A 25,734-nucleotide genomic window follows, 5' to 3' on the forward strand; every position below is an offset into this window, starting at 1 on the left:
AAGTTAAAGGAAATGACCACTCCAGTTAAATGACAGGGTGGTAATTTCAAAAACACACAACTTTAGGTTATCTGCCCCTCTTTCAACTGAAAAAAATGACCAGTGATTTCAACAGGAACAGACTTTGGCAGAAAGCTTTTATAAAATTTCACTCATTATCTAGAAATGTGACCGAACTAGTAAACACATTGCAGAGATCCAATTTATATTTACACAAGATTTTGTACTAAATGTTTTATTATTTTTTTTTTCATCTGCAGTTTCTGGCACGTCTTTGTCTGTCTTTCCAAGAGGGCAGCTCCAGATTATAAAAGCCTTAGGTCAACTTGCGGCTGAAAGCACTCTAAGATCATTGTCTTTGCAACATCGTGCACACAAGTGGTGCAATTTAATAACGATAATAAATGTACCAAATCTGAGAAGTGTGCCAGCGCTAATCACATTTCATATGTGCAGGCTTTTTTAGCCTTAATGCAGGAAAAAAATGTATCTTTGGTGCAGCTCCTCTTGTTTGCTATCAGCTCTGTGATTATTGTTTTATGTACTTTCTAAATCTAATTATGAATGTGACTCACTGGTATTCTCAGCAGACTGCATTCAGGGAGACTATCTTGTCAAAAGTTAGACTGAGAAAGTGGCTCATTTACTCTGCATACTCTCATTTTCTGTTTGTAGGGCATCCGTGCAAATTCCTGATATCCCGATAATTGCATTATTTGATTTTATTTGGAGGCATGTTTCTAAACTTTGGACTGATCGTAAGGGATTCTCTGTGAGCATTTTATGGTCGAATGGTGATTGTAAATTATATTTATGGTCACACCAGCCCAGTACTATTGTTTCTATTTGTTCATTTGATAGCCATAACAACTAGGTTTGAGAAGGAGCAGATCACAGATCTGTATTCCTCCAGAATCGTGTTTTTCACTGGTCGGTGAAGCAATGCCAACTGGAGGCAGAGTGGAGCTGGCTGTAGGCAGCACGGTGTCCCAAGAAGCAGCAGTGCCCTAACTTTTTCCTTCGTTGCATCCCGTCATTATGTCTTCACATTGTCTCATCCCTCCCAAGGCTCCCTTCTAAGCACATTTTCCATCTTGTGTTTCCCCACCTCCTCCAGCCTTTTCCCATCCACACCACTGCCCTCAAGGTAGCACCAGACCTTTATTCTTCCTAGAGGCTGCTCCCATCCTCCCCTCCCCAGTTTCATGTCCCTTCTGCCTCCCTGTTTCCTTCACCGCCTGCAAAGGAGCTGGGCTGCGAGGAGCAGCTGGAGGTGGATCTGTACATGTACAGCGTTTAAAGTGCTGCTGTGGCTGTGCTAGTCGAAGCTTGATCCCAACCCTGCCAATTTAAACTTCTTAAACCCCTGGGACAAAGGTTTTGGGTGTCAGTCACGCTCCCATTGTTAACCTCCGTGGTAAAAAGAAAAAACGGTATGTGCCTGCACAGGAGGGCCCGAGGGAGTGCCCTCTGCTCTGCATGTTCCTTCAGTACCTGGCTGAGGGGTTGCAACTGCTCCAGCTTTTCAGCTCCTGCTGAAGAAGGGAAGATCTGATACTTGCACGGCAGCACCGTTGCCCTTGCTGCTGTTGCTTCCCTTTAACCATGCGGTAAAGTAGCAGATTATACTCCATTTTAGAGCTCCTGTCGTAACAGATGCAAGTGATCTTCATGCTTTGGTTGCTTTTGTTGAGCTGACCTGTGAAAAAAACACTGGCGCTTTTTGAGTGGCAACAAAAAACCTGTAACCATCTTAACGCCAAGAGAGACGTAGCAGTTCAAGCTGAAGAATGAGCACATAAGGGGCTAGAGTCGTTCCTGTCTGCACTTTCCTTCAGCACATTTCCTACATGGATAGAACATAAAATTGGTTGTTTGGGAAGAAAAGCGATCGTAGGCTCTGTCTTCGGGCACATGGTGAGCCTGGGTAGAAGTTAGGGGGAGATGCCATCTGCTGGAAAGTCTGGACATTGTCAGAAGGAGAAACGGAGTTGGAACAGCTGTGAGCAAACGGCAGAGGATTAAATTAGCACCCAACATCCATGAGTAGCCACCAGCGAGGGCTGGGTCCCACCTCCTGCTCTCTCCAAGGCTTGGAGCCCTGAAGCTGGGCTCCTGTCCTGGTGGGACATCTGTCCAGCCCGTGCTGGCCGGGCACGGGACTGGAAGGAGATCGTGGAGGGGAAGAGAGAAAGAGGTCAACTTGAAAGATTTAGGGCAGGCAGTGAGAACAGATCTGAAGGAGAATAGAGGGTTAAGGACCCAGAAATGGCAGCGGGAAGACAAATAAGCCTCCAGAAGCCTCGGAAGGGAAGGCTTTTAATAGCAGGAACCGCAATAACAATAATTGTCATCAATGGGGACTGATAAATGTGCGTCTCCGATCCAGCAAAATGTTAAACTTCGCTGGGTAATGCTACTAACACCTTAGTTAAGCACTTATGCAAATGCTTGAATGATAAAGATAAAATGAAACCAAGTGCAGGAAACAGCATGTCAAGAATAAAATTGTTAATTGTTTTTTGATTGAATCCTCTGATTCTCATTACTGCTTCTCTCTACAACCCACTGTGTTTTCAGTATAACTTTCAAACTTTCAAGGTGGTTGTAGAGAAGTAGGTAGACCTTAGCGCTTTCTTCATTTCCCCCCAGTGTGTGATTGCACTAAATGTGTTTTTAATATTGCTTTTTACCACTTTGATATTTTATTTTGTTTTTGTTGTTGCTCACATCAGAAAACCACAAGGTAGACATTACATATGATTTACCGGGAAATATCTGGGGCTACGCCAGCTGATTAAAAAAGAAAAAGAAAACAAGCACAACACACATGGGATGTGAATGAGATTCATTGGGCAGCAGTCATGAGAGAAGCTCTCTGTGAAGTGGAACGGGATGAGCTGACAGTAACAAAGATAACTGTGTTGGTTTGCAATGCAGAAAAGGAGAAATGATACCTCATAACATATTTGTAGGAATTTAAAATAATGGGCTCAAGCATCCTTCTTTAGAGTCAGGGTTCAAATATATACAAATACATATTGCTGTGGGGTCCTACTTTCATATACTACCTAATATCCAGGTGGAGCCTTACAGAAAAGCATTTAAATGATGGATAGTTGCAGCATGGTTCTGCTCCTGTTGGAGAGAATGGGGAAGGACATGTTTTGGCAGAAGCTCCCACTGATTTTATGGCACACACTAAGCCCTTGGGATCCACAGACCATAGGGATTGCTTTAGCATCTTTAGAATCTTGGAGCTGGGAAGTAGAAAGAAGATGGCCAGGGCAGAGGAGAAGAGAGTGGGAGGCAGAGAAAGGAGAGAACAGAAATGTAGGTGCATCATATATTTATTTTGTTTTGTCAGCTTAATTTAACTTGGAGACTCAATGTCTCCCTTGCACTGGCAGCAATCAATAGCTCATAGTAATGACTTGCAAAACTGTGAATCATTAGGCAATCGTAAGGTTTAATCTTTAAAGGTCTTATTTCAAACATCATATCTTAAAGATCTGGAGGAGTTAAGATATAACGGTGATAAAAAACAGATAGTCACATAGGTAGCTGGGTAGGTGGGTTTGTAGATAGCTAACCCACCAACCAGCCAGCCAGGTTTTCATTTAGATAAGTGACCTCTGAATGATCTGTGTTTCACTTATTCAAATGTTCAAATCTTCTTCCTCTCCTGGATCCCAAAATTGGCCACTGGAGGACTGATGGCTTACAAGGAATATTGCACTGGTCTCCACAAGGGGTTCACCCTTGGGCATGGGCTCGCCTGCTCCTCTGGTCAGTGTGAGTGAAAGGACGTGCTCCTCCAGAGGGAATCCATGCTATTGGAGGCGTAATTGCCATTCCCAGCTCCTCTCAAAACCAAGGAGATGTCATGTGGGGGATTTCTCCCGGCATGAAGACCACTCATGCCATCCTTGTCACCAACGTGTTTGGCACAGGCTCTGGACAGCAGCTCCACGGGAAGCCGAGGGATTGTTCAAGTCAAGAGGAGAAAAGGGGATTGCAAGGAAGGGAAGGCAGGAGACAAACACATCTGCTGAGATTTGCCTACCACTGAAAACACTACTGCTGCTGAAACTCTCCAAGCTTCCTGAATTTAGCCCTTATATCTGAAATGTTTTCTTTGTGCTTGTCCCAAGACTTGAACACCATAGAAGAAAATAACACCGGAGAACTTCACAGAATGCAGTAATGCACCTAGTGTAACTAAAGTAAACTAGTGCTATGCAAATAACAGCTCCAATAATTATAGTAGCCAGAGGAAGAAGGGAGGTTGTAAATCCTACTGTTTGAAGACTTCTTCATACACTTGGAGCCCATGAGCAACATTGCTGTTCTCAATGCTGCAATGCTTCTTCTCCCACCTAGTGAAAAATAAGGTATGCTGTCCCACTACAGAATATGCCAAATAACATGTGAGTCAGTCCTAGCACTCTGAAATCCTATCTGGAATGCTAGGGGAGTAGTTAAGCAGCTGCCTTCTTATTGTCATAAAACTTGATAGCTTTTTGCAAATATGTACAAGCAAATGGTTTGTTTGCTTTTAATGTGTTCGAACACGCACACTGCCAAAAATCTAAGTACCTCCAACAAAGCTTGGTATTAATTCCTTCCCATCTTCGTTTGGTAACTTATAGGTTTGGCAGGAGAAAGAATTTACAAGAGTTTGGACAAAACAAAAAGGAAGCATTTGTCGAACATCATTGTCAAACTTGAAAACTTTTAAGAAATAATGAAAAGAGTGGACATTTGGAAGTAAAAAAATGGTATTTTTCTGACGTTGGAACAAAAAAAAAAAAAAAAGAAAAGAGGGGAGGGGAACTGAAATACCTTCATTGACTGTTGAAAACAATTGCTCCAAGCAGGAAACTTGGCACTTGGAGCTTTTATTAAATCAATTCAGAGGGATCTGTTTTCAACAAATGAGATAAATGTCAAGATGAAGTTTTTAGCCACTCACAGTACATCACATTTTCCTTCCCCTAGAAAGTAGAACAAAAATGTGCACAAATAAATTACTTACATATGTAAAAATCACATTCTGTTTAAATAATCTTTTCTTCCTGCCTGAATGTATCAACAGTGTATCAAAGCTTAATATAATCTTTTAAGAGTATGATTATTTGAGGATGTTTTCATCCTCTCTACTCCTTATTGTTAACCTACATCAAAGCAAACATGTAAACACAATTTATCTGGATAACATCTTTATTTATTACCATCCAGACTGTTATCCAGAACTGGATGCTTCCTATGTGTATATGGAAAGGAACTTTCAGCTAGATCAATATCAATTCTTCACAGCTTTTTTTTTTCCCCTCTTACCCATTTAGCACCTCTCTCTGTCTTTTTCTCAGTCTCTCATCTGCCATTGTGTGCTTTTCCGATGGTTCTAGCTCCTGGAAACCTCTATTTTTTGGCTTCCTCCTCTTTGCTAGAGCCATGCAACCTCATGCTGTTGGGTGCATTCATAGTGGTGGACAGGAGGGAAGGCCTGACATGAAGCTCCAGGCATGTTGTTCTCATCCACAGCCTTCAAACTTCTGTTCCCAGTTTGTCCAGAGCCTGTCTGGCAATTTCTTTGCACGTTAGTGGAAATATGGCAATGGTCTCAGGAGCTTATGTTCCCCTTTCTTGGAGGAAAGTGACAGAAGGTGCAAGCTGAGAAAATGCTGAGACACTTCTGGGTCTTGTGAGGTCAGAGGCTGGATAGTGCTGATCTCGTCACGCTGACTCTGCTCCCTAAAGGTCCCAGCATCATGCCTAAGCAACCACAGGAAAGAAGGCAGCTTTATTTCCAATTTCTCCTCCGAGTACCACCTGATTATGCTTTTGCAATATGGGGAAGAGAGGGTACAAACGACCTAAAGAACTGGGAGGGTGCTGAGGGAGTCTTTCAGTCCCAAAGCACTGAGCTTTGTAATCCTTACTCAAGCTAGGGAAGGCTATTGTCAATAGTCCCTTGATATTTAAGCTCTCCAAACCACTGAGTCATTGGGCCTACTCATCTGAGTCACTGCAGAAGGGAGGGAGCGCTGCAGTTGCACAGAGGACTTTAGCAAAGGCCAGTTTTCAGAGAAAATCCCTCTGGACAAATGTAAATGTGAAGAAAGTTCAAAAGTCAATAAGATGCAGCAAGAGGGAGTAAAGCAGGGGTTGTCAGGTGGGCAGTGAGGAACACGTCACTGCCAGGTCAAAACATTAGCCAGGAACAACATAACTGCAGGAAAAGCCATGGAAAAGTGGAATATATGGGCATTTGTCTTCAAATGGCAACTGAAACACAGACAAGTAGCGAGGAAGTAGCAAGAAAGCCAGCATAACCAGATTTATATTGCCCACTGCTGTTGTAGGCACAGGGAATATTTCATGTTTGAATCCATGCAAGAAGGGTCTTGGCCAGTGACAAAAGTTCCCAAAGGATCTTTCAAACTGGCACTGGTTAGAACAGACTTTAAGATGCTTTAGCTCACTGTAGGATTGCTTTGACATCTCTAGATTCTGGAATGGAGGATATTGGGATCCTTGGGATTTATCCTTGGTTGTGGAAGTGGTGCAGTGGTTGAGTACAGAAAGCAGAGCTGGGGACGTAACCAGGGACTGTCAACATGGATCTATTTTGATTGAGTTTTAGCAGATACCTGCTTTCTGCTCCCTGTCTTGCCTGTACTTCCTTTCAGGTCTCTTATGTAAATAAGGAGAGGTGAAGGCTTTTATCTGACAAGGTTTGGAATGTCAATGGGCTAAGAGAGAAAGTCTGCTCAAATTAGGAAGGAAACTGTGGGGACTGATGATCAGGTTCTTAATAAAGCAATTATATCAGTGGGATTAAGGCCAGGACCTTTGCCATGCAACAGAGCGGAAGGTCTGGAACAAGAGGGGAGTTACAGAATGAGAAAGTTTGTTCGTAACACAAGTTATTCAGTGTAAAACCAAAAGCCAGCTCCCAAATGTTGAGAAAGGGTTTCTGAAAACTGAATGACTGTATGTCTATAAATGCAGGGGAATACATGACTTAAAATAAAAGCAAGAACTAAAAACACCACCAGCAACAAAAACAAAAACAAACAAACAAAACAACACAGGTCTGCTCTTTTATTTGGGATAGGAGAAAGCTGTTGTAACCAATGATAACTCATATGGGAGCTTGTACTGATCCTTGTACTGTGTTGTAGCACTGATTTTCGCATGGTATTGAGGGTAACAAAGAAGGGCAGGCCGGATTTTCTGCTGAGGCATCAGCCACGATGAAGAGAAACAAGCTGAAGCTCAGCTTGTGGGCAGAAATTTCCCAGAATACATTGGCAACTGGGCAGAGCGAGTGTGTTGGCTTGGCTCCCGAGCACATTGGCTCCCCGTTCCAGCACAGGAACAAACCTAGGCAGTGTTTTGTAAGTCGGGTCAAATTCCTCAGGATGGACATGATTCAAGAGTCTCTGATAGTCCATGACTGTGCCTAAAGCCTAAGCGTTGTAGTAACTCTATTGCACAATAGGAAAGGGAATCACACTGTGACATTTAATGAAGGTATTTTGGATTTATAAATTGTCAGCTACCTATCAGCAATTCAGAGAAATGCAGAAATTACAGCAGTGTTGTTGTAATTATCGGTATGCATTATCTGTCATCACTAGCAACACTCAAGTAGTTAACGCGCCCTTTGTTAAGGAGCCTCGTGAACAATTGTTTTGTCACACTGATACTTCTAATAACAACTAACACATTGTGTATGATTACTAGGGCTGTCAAACTGTGTTCTCAGCTGGTATTTCAGATATCTGATCTACAGTTCATGTTATTTTATCATCAGTGTTAAGTGACTGTAATTTTCATGTAGGACCTCTGTTCAGCTGAGGATCTCTCTTCACCACCCCAGTACCACAGCAGTGCAAAGACTCACCTTACTGGGGCATCACCATCATCCCATGAGAGACAGAAAGTGATAGGAGGGGACAGGGTGAGCACAGCAAGGCTTTTGTTGGTGGTGGGCTTGGATTCGGGGTAGATCTGGAGTACTGAGGGTGGCTCTGATGCTGGTGGACTTGGCTTCCTAACCAGGGAGGTTCACCTCTGGCTGAGGTGTAGGCACCTTAGGGTTAACTTATGGCACTGTTTGAGGCCGGTTGGGAGTTTCTGAGAAGCAAATATGCTTGCTGGGAATGGTGTTCTGGAAACATCAGCTCTGCCCAAACTAATTTTGCTTGTTTCTGAGCTAGCTCAGAGCTATTGCAGCATCTCTCCGAGGCACAACATTGTGCAGCTCTCTGATACTACCTCCAGAAGTCAGAAGGATGTGCTCCGTTAAAAATGGGAAGGAACTAAAGGTCCTTGCCAACAGACTTTAGAACTGACTATGTCTTAATTTGTCCATGGCAGAGTGTCTTACTCAGTAGGTGAGAATTTAGCTATGAGTATGTTGAGTAGCAGCCAGCTTGGAGCATGAGTCTAATTTACTGTAACTCTTGCTACATTCTGTCTGATCATTATCGTGCTGAACAAAATGTTTTTAAAGTGTTTTTATAGGGTTGAGTGACTTATTCAATAATTTATATGATTTTGGAGGGATTAGAGGATGAATTTAAGTTATCAAATAATGCCATTATGGCTCAATGGCTACATTATTATCAGGAAAAAAAATCAGTTGTAATTACACTCAAAAAGACAGAGACCCTTTATTCAGCCATTTCCCCAAGAACAATGATATCAAAGATGCTGATAGGTCTCTCAGCTGTAAAAAGGGCTGTCCTTCTTTGTTAGGAAGGAATATATCAGCTGCCGTCTGCTTATCTGTGCAACGATTGTGCCATTTATGCCACATATTTTCAGTGTGCCGTGCTTTTAAATATCCACTCCTCGCAGAGGCGTGTGATCCTTCACTGTACAGAGCTGGGCAAACTCTCTGAGATGCAGAAAGGGAGCGCATGGCTTTGCTTGAGTTGGTTTTGCCTCTAATTTCAGCAAGTTTCCCTCTGCAAGAGCACATGGAGCAAAGAAAAGGCACAGTCCTTGTTGTAACTCCCTGGAGACCTTTACTTACACTAAATTGTAAGGTGAGAGTCCAGATCTTAGGAACTTTTTTTTTTTTCAAATTTATTTATTATTTTTTTCATATTTATTTATTATTTTTCACCTGACCTAATAGCTGCCTCAGCTAGAGGACCACTGGTACCTCACGATGGATGTGCTTTCCACTGGTGGGCTGAGCACTGCAGGATTTCCTTGGAGCCACCTTCTGCTGAGTGCTGGCAGACTAGGGGTGTCACCCAAAGCTTTCATTTTCTCCTTAAAGGTATCCAGTGAAATCATGAAATCCTGCTCACTTGACCTCTGAGCTGGCTTTTCAGACCAGCTTTTAGCAGCTTAGGAAGACTTATCTCAGAGAGGAAAATCAGGTCAGGCAGTGTTTGTGGACAAAGACTAGATAAGTCTGATTTGAGCAAGGAAGGAAAATACATTAGATCATCCCTTATCCTTGCAAAATGACTGCGCACAAGATGGGCATTAGTTGGAGTAATTCCCCCAGAAAACCTTGGGAGGAGCAGGCTGGAAGCAAACACGTCTGCCTTAGGGTGTTCTGATTTGGAGTGCTCTGCACATCGCTCTCCGTGTCCCTTACTGACAGCACCAGCCACTATCAGGATGCAAAACAAAAGCTTGTATTAGAAGCAGGAGCAATAAATAAGGAACACATCCAGTTTTATGTCTAAAGGAATGTAAATTACTACTGAGGTATGCACTTGAACGGAGTTTTATTGCAAGCATTCCCCTCCATGCTATTTGGTGTAATAAGACTTTTCTAAACCACACTCCTCATCTCAAATGCCACCTGGCTGCTCCATGACTGTGTCTCCGACCTTCCAATCACATGTACCTTGTACCAACAGCCTGGAAATCTCTGTGTTATGCAAAAAGAAGCATCACCCTCCCCTGCAGCCATGCTTTCTGAAGGAGGAGCTCTGAAGAAGGTTGGGGCTCTGCATTCCCCAAATTTGTTGCCAGTACCAGGATTTCTGCAGGCTAAATGAAGCTATTCATGGCATGCTTGCTGCCCTCTTAGTATCTTAATAGTTTCAAAGGTGTGTAAGGAATGGAAATGTTGGTAACACAAGATAATAATGCCTTTCGGCTCTCTTGTCTGATAATGGTTTCAGGGCTTGTAGGAATCAAAGTCAGAAAAAGTTGATATTTTAATGCCAATTCACCTAGGCACTGGTCTTCCTTACTTCTTTCTAGGGCACCAAAGGCTCACTGTTTTTCAACCTGGCCATCCCAAACAATAAACTTTAGTTCATCCTCACAACTGGGCAAAAGAACAATACTGCAAATATGGGAACAGTCTTTATGTGGACACTGAAAATACCCAGAACCATGCAGAAGAATATTTGAAATGTAATTATGAGGAGCTCTTTGGACAGTAGAAATACCCCACTGATATCAGGATGAGAAAATTAAGAAATTTAAACATCTTGTTGGGTCATGGGCTCAATTGCTAACTTTGATGCACAGAAGAGCATGATCAGGAAGTGTCTTTTTTATTTTATTTTATTTTTTAAAGGCAAAGACAGTCTCTTTCTAATCCATGTCATTACATGACCGTAGCCTTTTCTACCAATGGTAGAATGGAGGAACAGCATGACAAAGAAGCTTTGCATGTGAAGATAATGCAAAAAGGGTAGTGGCACAACACGCCTCTTCTCTGCATTTCATTTGCTTTCCCTCTTTATGAGGTGAGAAGAAGTACATCATTTTGTGCATCCTTTGGCCTGCTTCCCCTCCAGCGTATCACAGAAAGTAGGAGCTTTTCTTTGTGACAGAGCCTGGTCTGAAGCCCAGTGGGATCTTTCCAATGTGTTTGCATTTGGCTCCTGAATCTGCTACTCCAGATGCAGTGTCCGTGCAATGCCTTATTCTGATTTTTTACCATCAGATGAGAATTGTCTCATTTTAACACACAGTGTCATGTCCAAGTCAGCCTCCTTACTCCTCCACTCAGCAGAAGCACCTCCAGATTCATGTCACCCATTTCAGAGGCCAGACTCAACCAGGCACACTCTGGAGTCAAGGAGTCACCTTCTCCCCACAAACACCAGGGAGAGCCTGGGTGCCTGGACTGGGTGCCCAACTTCTTAACAGCACCAAGTGAATCCATTTCAGGCTTTTACATGGGACAATACAGCAGCTCCTGCCCATTGCACATCTATAAAGGCAGGGACTGGTGGCTGAGGGCATTGCAATGGCTGTCTGAATCACTCAGCACTCCCTTGAATGTCGATGCTGTAGCAGTTGCGACACCTAATTACCCATGTACAGTAGGTGGTCCAAATTGGAGCGCACAGCAGAGCAGCAGATGTGGGTTGCTGCTGTCAGATTAGATTGAGATTAGATAAAGCTTAATAAACACTTTATTTTTGTTAGATTCAACTCTGATTAGTGGCACAAAACAGTATTACAGAAAAGCACAGGCTGAATGAAGAGGCACGGTTAACATTATTATGAAAATCAAGGAAGCGTTTTTACAGAGCAAGACCTTTCTAGTAAGAGGTTATTCCCTGAACTTGACACCTCTTTAGTCTGGAGAACAAGATGACCCCAGAGGAGCTCTTTAGCATGCCAAGCAACTATTTCTTAAGTCTGCCCTTCTTAGCCCTACACATCCCAAGCCATCCAATTTAAATAATCATACATATTTCAACACATTGGTTAAAACTCACATTATTTGCATCATTATCACGTCTATATTTGTAATAACAAGGGGGTCACAGCACTGTAGAAGTGCTTTACTCCAACGATTTGTCAGGGTTGGTAGTATCAAACCAGCTTCACCTCACAAATGTCACATCACAACTCCTTGCCACCCAGCATCAAATCGTTATCACAGTATTCCAAATATTGTGAACTCATGATCACAAGATTTTTGCCCTTCAATCCAGGTAAATTCTTCTGTGTCCGATGCGCCTCCTCTGAAACCACAGAGCATCCAGCCCAGTAGACTTCTCCTGCCTGTAGCATCCAAAGTATTTACCAGAAGCTTTTATTTGGCCCAGACACTTGCAGGAAGATCCATTCGCTTGGGATAAAAATTATTTCTGCACAAGACAGTACAAACCAGTGAGCCAAGTAAATCACATTTAAACCTTATTTTGAAGCTAAAGGAGGAATATGCTTGCTATTGCCCAAGATTGAATCCAACTTTTGCTTTTCAGGACCGGAAAACGGGTGTCAAGATCATTTTTCAGCAGAACAAATATGCAGACTTAGAATATCTAAAATCCTAAATAATCCAAGTTTTCAATAAATGAATGCTTTTCTCTTGTCCTATATTGTTGTCCAGCTGTCAGGCCTGCAAACAGATGACCTCTGGCCAAGCCAAACCAAGCCAAGCCAACATTTTTTTTAACTTCCGTGCTTTCTAGCCGAGTATTTACAGAATGTAGTGCAACCCCGCTGAGTTTGTTTAGTTCAACTGTCTTCTCCTTGTAGTCTTCCTTTTGCTTTCTCACCTCCTTTTTATGCAAGCACAGTTAAGGGTGAGTTGGGTGTTTCTGATTCGGGATTTTGTCTGAGCTATCTGGTCCAACACATCTCCACAGGCATTGCGGATGCCTATGAAAGGCTCCGTATTGCAGTTACCTCCTCAGCTCTGCCACCAGGCAGTGAGCAGAATATTCTCTGCCACCTGAAAAGCCCGATGCCAATAAGCAGAATTTTTTCATAGTTTACACGTTTAGCAACTTGTGTGGCTGTGACCATCAGGGTGCTGCTTAAAATCCTCGTTCTCAAGTCTGTTTGCTGTCTTCTTCCTGGACTGCATTCAAAAGCTCCAAATTGTTGGAGAAAAGCTGAGCAGTGTAATGTTCACAAGGGATTTTTATATTAGTTGCTTCTTAAGATAATGCTACTTATATATATTTTAGAGGAAATGCAGTAGAAAGGGCTGGGGTGGGAAATACAATGCCAGTGGGGAGCACAGTGAAGAATTTCCCCCCTGCTGGCATTGGAGGCTGAGTAGCAGTCGAAGCCAGGCTATGCCTTCAGCAAAGTGAAGTTCACAATGACGTTTCCTTCATTTGCATTTTTGCTGACACATGAAACAAGGAGCAAAGCACCTCGCCAGACAGAATAGCAGGAACATGGAAAGCTAAAGCAAAGCATGTAGCCACAGCCACGCTTAGGAGCAGAAAAGAGAACCTGATGGTGCCAGGATAAGCTCACTAACACTCTCGGTAGGTTAATTAAGAAGTAGCGTTAGAGAAAATGAGAGAAAAGAAAGAGGTGAGGTCGATCTTCCAGCCATGGGCCAAGTTCCACCTCTGTAAGAAGATGGAGAGAATCTGCATCTCCCTGGGGCCTCTTTGGCAGGAGAAGACGATGCCGTTTTCCCTTAATGAAAGCCTAGAGTTTATCTGGTACTGACCTTTGCTGTTTCCCAAATTGTGGGAAACACCACAACGCAAATTGAGGATGATTTGTAGGCACAGGCAATTGCGGTTGCACTTTCCCCTTGCTAATAACAAGCAGGGGGAATTTATTCCCCTGTGAATAAGAGCACAGCTTGTGATACCCTGCCCACCTGTTCTCTTTCATACGTGAGTAGTTCTATTTTTAAATGGTGGGCGCAAAGCAGGGCTTGCACAAGAATAATGCGAAGTGAGCAGAAGAAGTACAGGAAGGTTTTTGTTGGCACCAACCTTCCCATTCTCCTGAGTCATGCTTTATCTGATAGCTGGAATACGGCAGGCCCCGGAGAGTCTGTTTTTCTTTCCCACGCTGCAAGGTTGAGGCAGTAAATAGCTTAAATAAATGCCAGAAGTAGAATTTCTTTTTAGCTTCATCTGATTTCAGGAAGGCCTTCCTCAGATTATTCCTCCCAGACATGCTGTCCAAGGCAGGACTAGTCCCTGGTGGACCGAGCTATGCTGACCTCTGCAGCTGGCTCCATTTCAGCTTTCTGAAGGTTGGAGATAAAAAAATAGAAGAATTGGATCACTACATCCAGACAGTGTTGGGCCTTTCTTTGAGCCTGGTTCCTTTTGCAGGACCTATGCCATTACACAGTGGTTAGAGGCCTTCTGCCACCTTTGACTGACCTTTTCTTCTTCTGAAACTGGATAAAAAAGGCACTGACTGTGTGGTAGTTTGAAGGCAATCCTCCTGAGAACTGCCACAGGCAGCAATGCCACCAGAGGGGCAGCGAGCAGCAGCTGCATCCCGTGGTGGGGATGCTGGCCCTGCAGATGGCCAGGCTGAAGGCAGAAGTGGGTGAGCTTCACCTGGCTCTGCTGCCCCTCGGACCTGAAGTGCTGAGAGCCCACAGCATACCCGGTGAAGCCACGCTGCTTCCTCCGCTTGTCCCCCAGCCCCAGCCGCCGATTTCTGCTGGCATCCGTTGTCATCAACGTGGAACAAAGAGATGCAGCCCCACCGCCCGCCCCAGGGCTGCCACCCGGGGCTTTAATCAGTGCGTGGAGACCCAGGTCAGAGGCATTCCTCCGTTCCTCCCGCGCTGCTTTTCAGTGTTTGGCATTGTTTTCCCTCGGAGCTCCGAGCCCTTAGCTTAGAGAGCAGATCCCAGGAGGCTCCCGTTTAAAGATGCTCATGTTCTTGCTGCGTATTCTCAGCAGGAGGGCTTTGATCTTCGTACGTGCCCCTGACAGTCATGTCACCCATGTTGTGCCCATTTGTATTCAAGTGTTTGGCTGCAGTGATGTGGTTTTTCTGTTGTTGTTGCTCTTTGTTTAATTATTTTTTTTTCTTTCTTCATTAAATGTTTCGTTCAGGTTGCCTGCTCCCCCTTGCCCTCCTGCAGAAAAACAGGCATTTTGTGGTGTTTGCTTTGCTTTGTTTCATTGTTTGAGGAGAAATTTCAGTGTTTCACCACCCCCTTTTTTGTGGCTGTTATTTAGAAGTGACACAAATGTGTTTAAAATGGAATTAATGCAGAGGGTGAGTCTTATATGAGGAGAGAAATAGGAGGTGCAAAGAGAACCTAGACAAATGCCAGTGGGAAAAGTTAATGAAACTAGGGAATAACATGGAAATCAAGAGGATAAATTACAGCAATTTTCTATTGAACTTTGCATTAGTGTTTATGATCAAGAAGAAGAGGCACAGAGTGTTTTACCCCATTTCTATTAGATCTCTTAGGAAGTCGTTGCTTTGCAAATATAGCATTGGACCTGACCCGATCCTATAGTGACGAAGCAGGCTCATGCTTGGAAGACGGCTGCATGCACACAGCATCCTTCTGAGCTAAATGTCCCTCAGCTGAATGTCCCCCGGCTTATCTTTGAGCACAAAGAGAGGCCTCTGAGAACACTCCACACCTAGCTACTTCACGTATCATTTATCAGCCCGGGTCTCCACAACCTCAGGGATCTTTGGACCACGCTCCCCCTACATGGTGCCCACCTGCCCTTGGGTCAGTGGGACGGTCAGACTCGCTGCAGGGAGGGAAACATGAGGATGGCATGCCAAAAGAGACAGGAGATTGCTCTCTTGCCTGATATATGTCAGTCTTCAGGGTAATTTTTAGCATTTCTCTGCAAACTGGACATTTTCGTGTAAGCACATGTGCCGGAGTGTGCCACCTACTACTGATTTCGCCCATTGCTTCCTCTTCCAAGCCCCTGTTTTTGATTGCTTGTGGCTCTTCTAAGAGGGCTGAAATTTTCCATGCTCTGTATCATCCTCAGGCTAGCTAATTTGGGGGAATGATAATGAACATATGGCAAAGAGACAAGAATGTTTAGATGAATAAGGTATGCATACCCACAGATAACATATACCCACATAAAAGATACAGGCAGATAATCAGGAGTGTTTAATTCAGTCAGTTTAGGAAGTTTTCACTGCCTCAGCTGGGAATTACCACTCCTTTGTGGAGGCAGAGAGCCTGCAAGCATGCATGTACCTCGTCCTGAAGGCAAACCAGGTCCCCTCACACCAGCCCCTGCTCTGGCTGGAGGAGTGGCAGCTCCTTAAACCTCTCTAATTTGGTTCCCTGCAATTGTGTGGTGGTAAATTGAAGGGCTTGGCTCACTGCAGCGTGAGTATTGCACATTACAACCGCTGCAGATGATAATGCTGAAGTGGAGCGAATCGGTATGTGTCTGATCTTGTGAAAAACTGATAGTCTTCATCATTTATCCTCTTGGCACACATTTCAGTGGTAGGTTAGAGCACATGAGGCATTGAAAACCAGCGCTCCCTACAGAGAGTCTTTGCCCAGGTGCACCAGTGGGGGCTCTTTGCTAGTGTCTGCACAAACCAGGACCTTGTCCTGGTGTAAGCTGCGGTCACTGCAAGCCAAGAGTGCCACCCGTGGCCCGGTGGGGACCCGGGAGGAAACTGTAGCCCCATCGAAATCAGCTGGAGCTTCGGTGGAGCCAACATCCCTGTGCAGATGCAGACGTTTCACAATAAGCTCCTCTGTTGGGCTTTCAACACGTGCGTGCCATTTTCATGACAAATAAACAAAACCTCTGCGGGGCAGAGACCTCCAGATACTCCTCACGCCCGGAGAGCGCGTTAAAAGCTGGTGGCGGTGCACACGGCGAAATGGCGGCCAGCCAGCCTTGGCGGCCCTGGGGACGTTTCTGAGGTGAAAAAACCCCGCTTCGGCCCAACGTGCAGCGACCAGACGTACAGGCGAGGGTTTACTATTTCTGCAGGGTGCAGGACGTTCGGCACTCGCCGTGCTCAGGAGCAGAGGCAGCTCCTTCAGCTTGGCTTTGGGAAAAGGCAGCCCTGTGCGGGCCCTGGTACGAGGCAGACAGGAAACATGCCAGACTGCCTCGGCAGGAGGCTGCCTCCAACACGTGCAGGAGGGAACAAGGAACCGCTTAATGATTAATCACTGTCAACCTTTGTTCTCGTTAAAGGCTGGCTTGTCGGACAAGGCTGGTAATGAGGCTCTGTTCTGGGCCTGTTGCTATGTGGTTGTGCAAGGGCTGGAGCCGATCCCCGCTCCGTGCAAGGCGCAGCTCCCACTTTGCCCAGTTTTAACGGGTTTGGGTGGAAAGGTTGTTGTAAGAGTGCCTGCTAGTGGCTATAGGGCTGTGCGGCTCTCCCGCAAGCAGCCTCCTCCTGCCTGGGGATTACGGCGAGACGGCAAATAAATCACCGACGGCTGGAAATCGGTTCACAGGGATCTCAGCAGTGAGCAGCTTGCTTGGCGGTGCTCAGAAGGCAAAAAGCTATAAAGGGTTTTTATGAAGAGCTACATAAATAGCTATCTATCTGTAAAACTCCTGTGGTTTCTCATCAAAAGTGGGATCGACTCCTTCGAGATAGCAGATCACCCATTTTTAGCTAGGAGATTGTGCAAGGTATCTGGTTTTGTTATTTTTACATATAAATTTCTTAAATATTATAGGTTTACTTCTGATGGAAAATGCAGAAATGTTGCAGGAGTCAAAAAAAAAATAGGAGGGAAAAGCTTTTGAAACATCCCTTGGTTTTGCCCTCTTGCAGTCCTGTGGGACTCTGCTGGTGAGCACAGCTCCTCGGCTGGCCTGCAGGTGACTGGAAGGGAGATCCAGGTGGTGGATGATAGGATGATGGACGGGGGCTTAGCAGAGCAATGCCAGATTTCCTGCTCTACCGTGCCGTTTAGGAAATGGCACTCTCTGAGTGGCAGCATGCTGCACCCCAGGAAGATGCCCGTGCTACCTCCACGAGAGCTGGAGCAGCTAGCTCCTGGATGCAAATAGGAGCAAAGTCCTTCCTGGGCAAGCACAGCTGGTTGCACAGCAGGAATAGTGCTCTCAGACACATTTTGGGGCCAGTGGAGGGTTCGGTGCAACTTGGTGGCAGTTGTTTGGGGCAGCCCCACGTGGTGACCCACCTCCCTTTCGGTGAGTCAGAAAACCCTGCCCTTTTAAAAAGTGTGGCTGTATGGCTGTCCCAGCAGCTGGCTGTGCTGAAGAACATCTCCCTCTGCAAGCTGGGTGCCTGCTGGAGGTGTCCCCCAGCCTTGTCACTTCACTGGAGCTGCAAAAACGAGGCACGGGCTCCCCACTGTCACAATCTTTCCCAGCGTCGCAGCATCTGGGGCGATAGGCCCACGATTCCTCTTTGAGCTCCATTCTTTGGAGGACTGACACAGCATGTGCTTCTTTTCCCTGGTTGGATGAAGGCACAAGTATTTCTGGCAGATAGCCTGGGCTTGTGAAATTGCCAGCGCTGGTGTCCGTGATTCCTCGTGCATGTGCCTTGAAAACATGGTTGGCCCTGAGTGTATTTGTCCTGAGAGCTCAGATGGTCCGAGGAGAAAAACACAGGAGATGGCCTCATGTGGCTGAGCCAGCTTCTTATAAACACTCCACAAAATTACTTAATGGAAATATTTTGCACTCCTCACCCAGCTGCATCTCTAGATATTGGACATAGAAAAACAGGTCTTGGGATCTTGCAATTTTCAGTTTTTTTCCAAACGCTATTTCCTCTAATTTTGGCTAACTGAGAGGCTCAAATCCATGTATGACTGTGATTTTGCTAGAAACCGTAAAGCCCTCTCTGGCAGGGTATTAGATGAAATCCAACCTGTAACAATGCCTTCTGCGTGATTAACTCGAAAGGCTTTTGGGTCATTCTGTACAGCATCCTTAAAAAGCAGTTCACCAGTGCTTGGTTGTTCACACCCGCTCTGCCAGGCATCTCACTTAGGTGTGACTACAGGCATCTAAAATTAGGAGTGTCAGGGAATGTTCCTATCATCTAATTTGGGCTTCTAGCTTGGTTGTCTAAATTAGGCACCTAGAGCCTAATTATACAGCCTGGTCCCTCTCTGTAGTGAAGGGAGGGCTCTGGAAGGCATTTTGGGGGAATCTGATGGAAGTCAGAGAGCTCAGCTCAGAGGAGATGCACTTTGGTGCTGTTACGTGCCCATATGGAAAAAGATTGAACAAGCCCGAGGTGCTCGGAGAGATACCGAACAAGCAATGAGGCAAGGCAGAATCAGGCTGGCTGCATTTCTGCCCGGTCTGTGTTATTTCCAGCCCCAATACGTAAACGAGATCCTCAGCTGTTGCAAATCGCCCCAACCTCGGGAGCTGCCTGGGGCTCTCGCAGCGTACCCTGGCGCGGGAAGCAGCCCTCTGCATTCCAGTCCCGAGTGGGAGTTATTCCTAAAAATAAGAAAACGCTCTTGCTTTCTTTTTTCTCAGTATAGCTGAAAAAGCTCTTACTCTGCAGGCAGCCTGCCACGGCCCTGCCGCTGTTTGGTTTCCCTGTCTGAGGCCAGGACATGGTACCTGGGGCCGAGACGTCCGTGGAAAGCCCAGCACTTTGCAGAAGGGTGTCTGTGCGTGCACAAGATGCAGCAGAAAAGAGATGGCTCAGAGATTTTTATTTTTTTTTCCATGTAAGCCTGGTACTGCTCTGAGCTTGGCCCTGAGAGCCGCTGGAGAAGCTGAATTTTGGGCTGTGGGAAGGAGGATGCCAGCAGAAGCAGGGGAGGTGCACACCAGGGGCTCACAGAGGAACAAAAGGCAAAGGACGGGTCACTGGGTGGACACAAAGTCACCCAGCTCCTCCCCTGGGAAGTGCTGGGGAAGCAGCTCTTGGTGAGGCACACAGCAGTCAGTGAGTGGGTTCGGTGAATAACTCTGAGCGTGTCGTTGTGTTCTTTTCCCTTTAATTCCTTGTTTCTTGAATCCAGAAGGGAAAGGAAAGGAAAGGAAAGGAAAGGAAAGGAAAGGAAAGGAAAGGAAAGGAAAGGAAAGGAAAGGAAAGGAAAGGAAAGGAAAGGAAAGGAAAGGAAAGGAAAGGAAAGGAAAGGAAAGGAAAGGAAAGGAAAGGAAAGGAAAAGGATAAATGTTTGTATAAATACAAGTCAGCTGCATCAGGGAAAGTGAAAAGCAAACCCAGTTTTCAATGTTTTGATTTACTGCTAATTTAAACATTGGAGCAAAATGTTCTTTGTGATGCTTGCAGACAAACCCCCAGTTGTGCTACCAGCTCAGCAGTGCTTTCACTGCCCCTGCTGCTCTTCCTGCTTCTCCTTGCTCCTGTACCTCACAGTAACACCAGGGAGGGCTCTGCCTTGGCACCCCGAGCACTGCTGTGGCTGTACCCCAGCACCAGGGACGTGGGGGCAACCTCAGAGGCGTGGAGCTGTAGCAGAGCAGGCTATGGTGTGGGATGGCATGGTTCGGTGAAATCAGGGTAGCTGCAACCCCAAGCTGCTTTTCCCTTGCATGGAGGGTAGCATGCTTTGTCCAGGCACAGGGGCAGAGTGCCGTGTCACTGGTGGCATGTCAGGGTCACCTTCAGGTCCGTGGGGATGTGAGTGAGGGGCACAGCAAGGTGTGGGAAGGGGGATGCTGGCACACAGCTAGCCCCCGGAGCTGTTCTGCCCTCTCCTGCCTCATCACTGCTACAGAAGAGCAGACGAGGATCACACCACAGCCTCACAGGCTCACGCTGACATTTCACAAACAGCAGAGAAAGGACTGAATGCAAAAAAACAAACTGGCTCCAAGTTCTCGATTTATACTGTTTTCTCAGGGCCCTTTTGCCAAGCAGCCAGAGCTTTGCGCCAGTTGCTGTTAGAGAAAAGCTTTCTTTTATAGGTAGTGTGAATGGACACTGCCCAGTTTATCTGAAAACAAAGTCCCTTCCCACAGCTCACATGAGCTGGCAGGGGATGAGGGAGAGAGGGAAGGTTGGGCTCTGTTGCTGATTTTTTTTTTTAGGCTGGACTATGAAGGCGCATTTGGTGGAGCCTGCATTATCTGTGCGAAAGCACAGCAGATGAAACCTATTAATGGATGTAACATGTGGCCGGGTTCAAGCTAGAGTGTCATTTGAATATAGGAGTCAAAGCCAATTTATTGTAACATATTTTTCTTTTCAAAATATTTTAAGAAAGACAAAAAAGTTTGCGCAACAACTTGGCAAGCAGGTCTGTTGAGAGGAGGTATTTTCTATCTTGCAGCTAACATAAGGGCTGAAAAATGTGGCAATGCCGAGCAGTCCTGGATTCCTTCTGGAACTGAAGGAAAGTGTGCGGGATATAATTGTGTAAGAGCCCAATAAATTTTCGAGGGTGGGTTTGTAACACTGCCTTGGGGGCTGCAGGTGGCTCCAGCAGAAAGTCATGGTTTTTATTTCGTTAAGAGACGTCGAATACTTTTATCTAGCTAGCTATGCACTCGTGCGGCCCCATCTAAAAGCCACGGAATTATTTTAAAATAGAAATAACCATAACAATCGCTGTGTTTCTTCCATGCCAGATGGTATAAAGATAAGTTGGATTAGTTTGCAGTGTGCATGTTACTGTGTGTGAGGGGGTGCGTCTGTGTGCTGAAGGCACTGAGCAAAAACTAAGGCACAGAAATGAGCTTCCCTGGGGTTTCCAGAGCGATCAGCATCAGTGCCCCATGGTCTTTAGGGTATGGGTAGGCTGCCCGGCCAGTCCTTATTTCCTTGGGTGCCTTGGGAGGCGATGGCCTTGGAGCAGAGCTTCCCCAGGGTAGTGCCCAGAAGGTGGGACCGCTCCTTGAGACTGAGCTGGGGCCTTCCAGGCAACACCAGGCTGCAGTTTTCATTGATTCCTGAGCTCTGGGGCAATTGCACTGCTGGCTGGTAGGTTGGACAGGATCCAGCAGTGGGGTGCCTACAGGGAATTGCACCAAGGCAGCCAGAAAAACAATGTTTCTCTAAACTGTCGTGATCTCCCCAGTTTCTGCTGTTTTCTGTGCAGCTGGGCAGCTAAGAAATATCTGACTGCTGAGTGACAGCCAGCACAGGCTGAATGTTTTTATGGGCTAACACATTCTTGTGTGCGGACTGAGAAAGCTCTTTCCCACATGCGGTGAAGGTCCAAGTACCAAACCCTGGTGGAGCAAGTAGACAGAAAACATATTGTGCCAAGAGAAACCACGGGTGAAAGAAAATGAACAGCATATTGTCATCCCAGGTCTGTTTGGATCCTGGATGTTCATGGTCTGGAGTTCCCAAGTACCTTCCCCATTGCCTCGTGAGATGACTTTTTGCCATCCCTTCCTCATAAGCTGCCCATGGGGAAGAGGAAGCAGACCTAGGTCCGTAGCAAAGACTGGGGAGACCCTAAAGCCCCCTTCAAAGACCCGTCCAGTTACACATTTATTTTACCAAGGAAGCTGGCAAGCTCTAAGCCCATTTATTGAACCCTGTGCTAATGGGAGACAATTAGCAATCTCTCAGAGATTGCTCTCATGAGGGAGGTGAAGGGACAAATGGAAACAGCACCACTCGCTCCACCGCAAAGTCACAGCTTGTGACTCCTGTGTTTTCTAACAATAGATGTCACTTCCAGCAACGAGGCTCTTCCAGCAACGAGGCTCTAAACAACCCTTGCTGCTGCTCACCAGATGGTAGGAGCCAGCAGATGCAGAGTTTGTTCCCTTGTGGTCAAACAGCCTGCCATGCAGCCCAGTGGAAGTTTCCGGAAAGGTCCCCAGGACGGCTCAGTTACTTCTGTTAGCGTTTCCCAAGCTCCTGGTACAACGCTGAGGTTTGCCACTGGAACCACCTGGCAAGTTTTCAAAGTCTTCCACGAGCGATATAGTTACCCCATCACTTTCTTATTTTGTCGAAGCCTTTGTGTCGGTCACTTGTCCTGAGCGTCTGTGGGCTGTGTCCTGTACTTGAGCAAATTGTATAAAAAGGATTATTTCCTTTTCTTGATGCTTGTTATTATTTTCATCCTCCACAAGCCATTTCTTCTGTTTCAGGATCAACACTCTGTGGTAGGCCAGGGAGCTGGCCCCACTCCAAGCTCCAGTTCTTGCTCAAATCCAAACACTGGAAGTGGTTACATGAACTCATCCCAGCAATCAATGTTGAATCAGCAACTGATGGAAAAGAAACAGGCTCTGCAACGGCAAATGATGGAGCAAAAACAACTCCTTCTACAGCAGCAGATGTTGGCAGAAGCTGTAAGTTTTCCAATCCCTTATTTTATAGGAAAGAAAAAAAAAAATTTTCATGATTTTCATGGAAACAATAGAAAAGAAAGCTAAGACAGGGAGAAGAAAGCCCACAAGACTTTGAGGTCATTTTGGCAAAGCCTAGACCTTTTAGAGTGTGCCTCATATTTTTCAGCACTTTGCTAAGCCCTTTTGAAACCTACTTGGGTTTATGTGAAACAACTCAAGTATCTGAGCTACTGTTGCTTCATTATAAGAACAGTCTAAGCATATGCTAAATTCAAGGCGGATGAATATTTTCAGTTGTTTCCCAAGTAAGGTAAGCTAAGGTGCACTGCGACACTGCTTTGACCACAGAAGAAAGCTGACTTCCAGGCCCTGCAACCTAGGCAGTGTGGTATGAAGTGCTTGTGTGTAAACAAAGATTGGGTACACTGATTTTAGTGTTCAAGACAGAATTGTGTGCTTGGCTGGGATCATCCATGCATCTTCCTTTCTCCATTTCTCTTTATGCATTTCCAGATATTTGTAACCAGTTCTTCTCTATCCCTCAGTATCTGAGAGAGCAATTGGGAGTTCCTAGTCATTTTCTGAGGCATGATCTTGTTGGGAAAGATAAATGCTATAACTCACTAGTTTTGTTCCACGAAAATAGCACTGCTATTGATATCACACAAACTGAGTCCGCTGAAGGTGCTTCATGACCCATCAGCAGTGCAGTGGGACCATCTGCCCAAAACAGTATCACATGCACTGTGCACACTCATCTTCACCATTCCTCCATAGTTCTGCTTGCCAAAGCATGGAGAAGAAAAGTCCTAGAGGAGCAGAGCCTCTCACATCCTTTGGGCAAGCAGAAAGTAACACTGGTGGCCTGCTGCAGCTAGGGAAGGGCTGCAGGGAGGATGCTGGAGAAGGATGGAGGTGACACTGCCACCTACTTTGCTAGTAGTAGTTTGCACCAGGCTGCAGTGACAGCAGACCCCAAGGCTATGGCATATGGACAGCCTACAGGGTAGACCCTATCATGCTGGCCTGGTATTTTGAATCCAAACTTTCTTTTCTCTATAAAAACATAAGTTCAGAAATACTGGCATACTTAGTGAATGATGTTGAATAATTAAAGAACACAGAAATGGAAAAACATCCATGGTTTTATGTGGATGTTTTCAAAGCAGAAATTATTCAGATTTTATAGATAATATCTCGTTGTTTACAAATGTATTTCCATTCCAAAAATACAATTTAAAAAGCTCGAGTTTGAAGTTAAGGACTTCATTTGCCCTATAAAGGAAATAGTTGTTGGCTTTTTAATTTATGCAGAAAAGAACTGAAGTGTCAAGTCACCTCTGTGCTGCAGTTTTCTGTCAGAATTTTTATCAAAATGAAAATGTAATTGCTCATACAGCTATTTTAAAAAATAAGTAAAGCTAAAAAGAAATTAAAATAGCTCTACAGAATGAGATTTTTAGATCAGTTTGCATCTGCTTTTGTGTTGTGGACATAGAAATACACACAAAGCCAAGCTGCAGTTTTTGCAGGTATCACAGGGATTTCCTGGAAGTTAACTTGCCTTTCTTCTTTGCAAGGGTTTGGGCTGGCTGCTATGTTGAAACAAGCCCTATAAATCTTAATCAGGCCACTCACTCCCAGAATGTGTTAGGGAAATGCCTAAATACCACAAGAAAGGCTCTTCCCTCTGCTTTTTTAAGAGCCCCTGGCAAAAGAAAAAAAAATAAAAAATCACAAGAGAGTCCACTTGTGTGCTGTTTCAGGCACCTGAATGACTCTAATCGGCTTCAGACACCTGCCAGGCTCTTCCACATGGATGGGCTGGTTTGATGTTCAGGCAACTCCAAGCTCCCTGGGGCAAATACAGGCATGGGTTGCACCTGCTGGTGGTTCACTGGATGCCCTCAGCCTCTGCCCTTGTGGAAATGTCATTTCCCTTCCTGCCCAGGCTGGGGTGCACCTGGGGGAGAGCATGGGGAGCCTTTGAGATGGCTTCCTCAACAACTTCTTCAGCTCTCCAAGCACAACAAACAGGCCCAGTGGGCTGCAGAGAAGTGGGTGAAGCGTGACCAGTAAGCATGACACCAGGAGGCACATACACACCAGCAATGTGACAAATTTGTGACTGAGGTGGTCAGAGTCACGTTTTCCTGCCATGGTGCCTCATATTGCAAAATCATAATCCCAGAATCCCATATTAATTCAGGTGGGAAGGGACCTCTGGGTCCATCTGGTCCAACCCCTGCTCAAGCAGGGACACCCAGAGCAGGCTGCCTGGGGCCATGGCCAGGAGGTTGTAAGGGAGGGAGACCCCACAGCCTCTGGGCAGCCTGTGCCAGGGCTCCGTCACCCACCCAGCACAGAAGTGGTGCCTGGTGGTCAGAGGGAGCCTCCTGTGTGCCAGTTTGTGTCCATGGCCTCCTGTCCTGGCACTGGGCACCACTGAGCAGAGCCTGGCCCCATCCCCTGTGCTCCCTCCCTTCAGGTGTTCACAGACACTGCTGAGATCCCCCTGAGCCTCCTCTTCTCCAGCCTGAGCAGCCCCAGCTCTGTCAGCCTCTCCTCACAGAAGTGCTCCAGTGCCTTCATCATCTCGGTGGCCCTAAATCCCTGTCCCTGTTGTACTGGGGAGCCCAGAGCTACTCTGAGTGCGGCCTCACCAAGAAGTCCTTGGGCAGTAACACTGCAGACACCAAGTCACAGCATCAGGGTCCAGGAACAGGGATGGCTTCACCTCATGCTGCTGACTCCAGTGCCCATACTTAGAATCACAGAATGGTTTGAGTTGGAAGGG

General features: G+C 45.8%; 1 protein-coding gene across 1 annotated transcript in view; it reads left to right on the top strand.

Moving 5' to 3' along the window:
• Positions 1-25,734, top strand: part of MAML2 (mastermind like transcriptional coactivator 2) — a 206,584-nt gene that overhangs the window by 169,580 nt on the left and 11,270 nt on the right. The window contains exon 3 of the mRNA XM_027467739.3: positions 22,734-22,937. Coding sequence (XP_027323540.3) covers positions 22,734-22,937 — 204 coding nt within the window. The remainder of the gene's footprint in view (positions 1-22,733; positions 22,938-25,734) is intronic.

Source organism: Anas platyrhynchos, chromosome 1, assembly GCF_047663525.1.
Source record: "Anas platyrhynchos isolate ZD024472 breed Pekin duck chromosome 1, IASCAAS_PekinDuck_T2T, whole genome shotgun sequence".
NCBI lineage: Eukaryota > Metazoa > Chordata > Aves > Anseriformes > Anatidae > Anas > Anas platyrhynchos.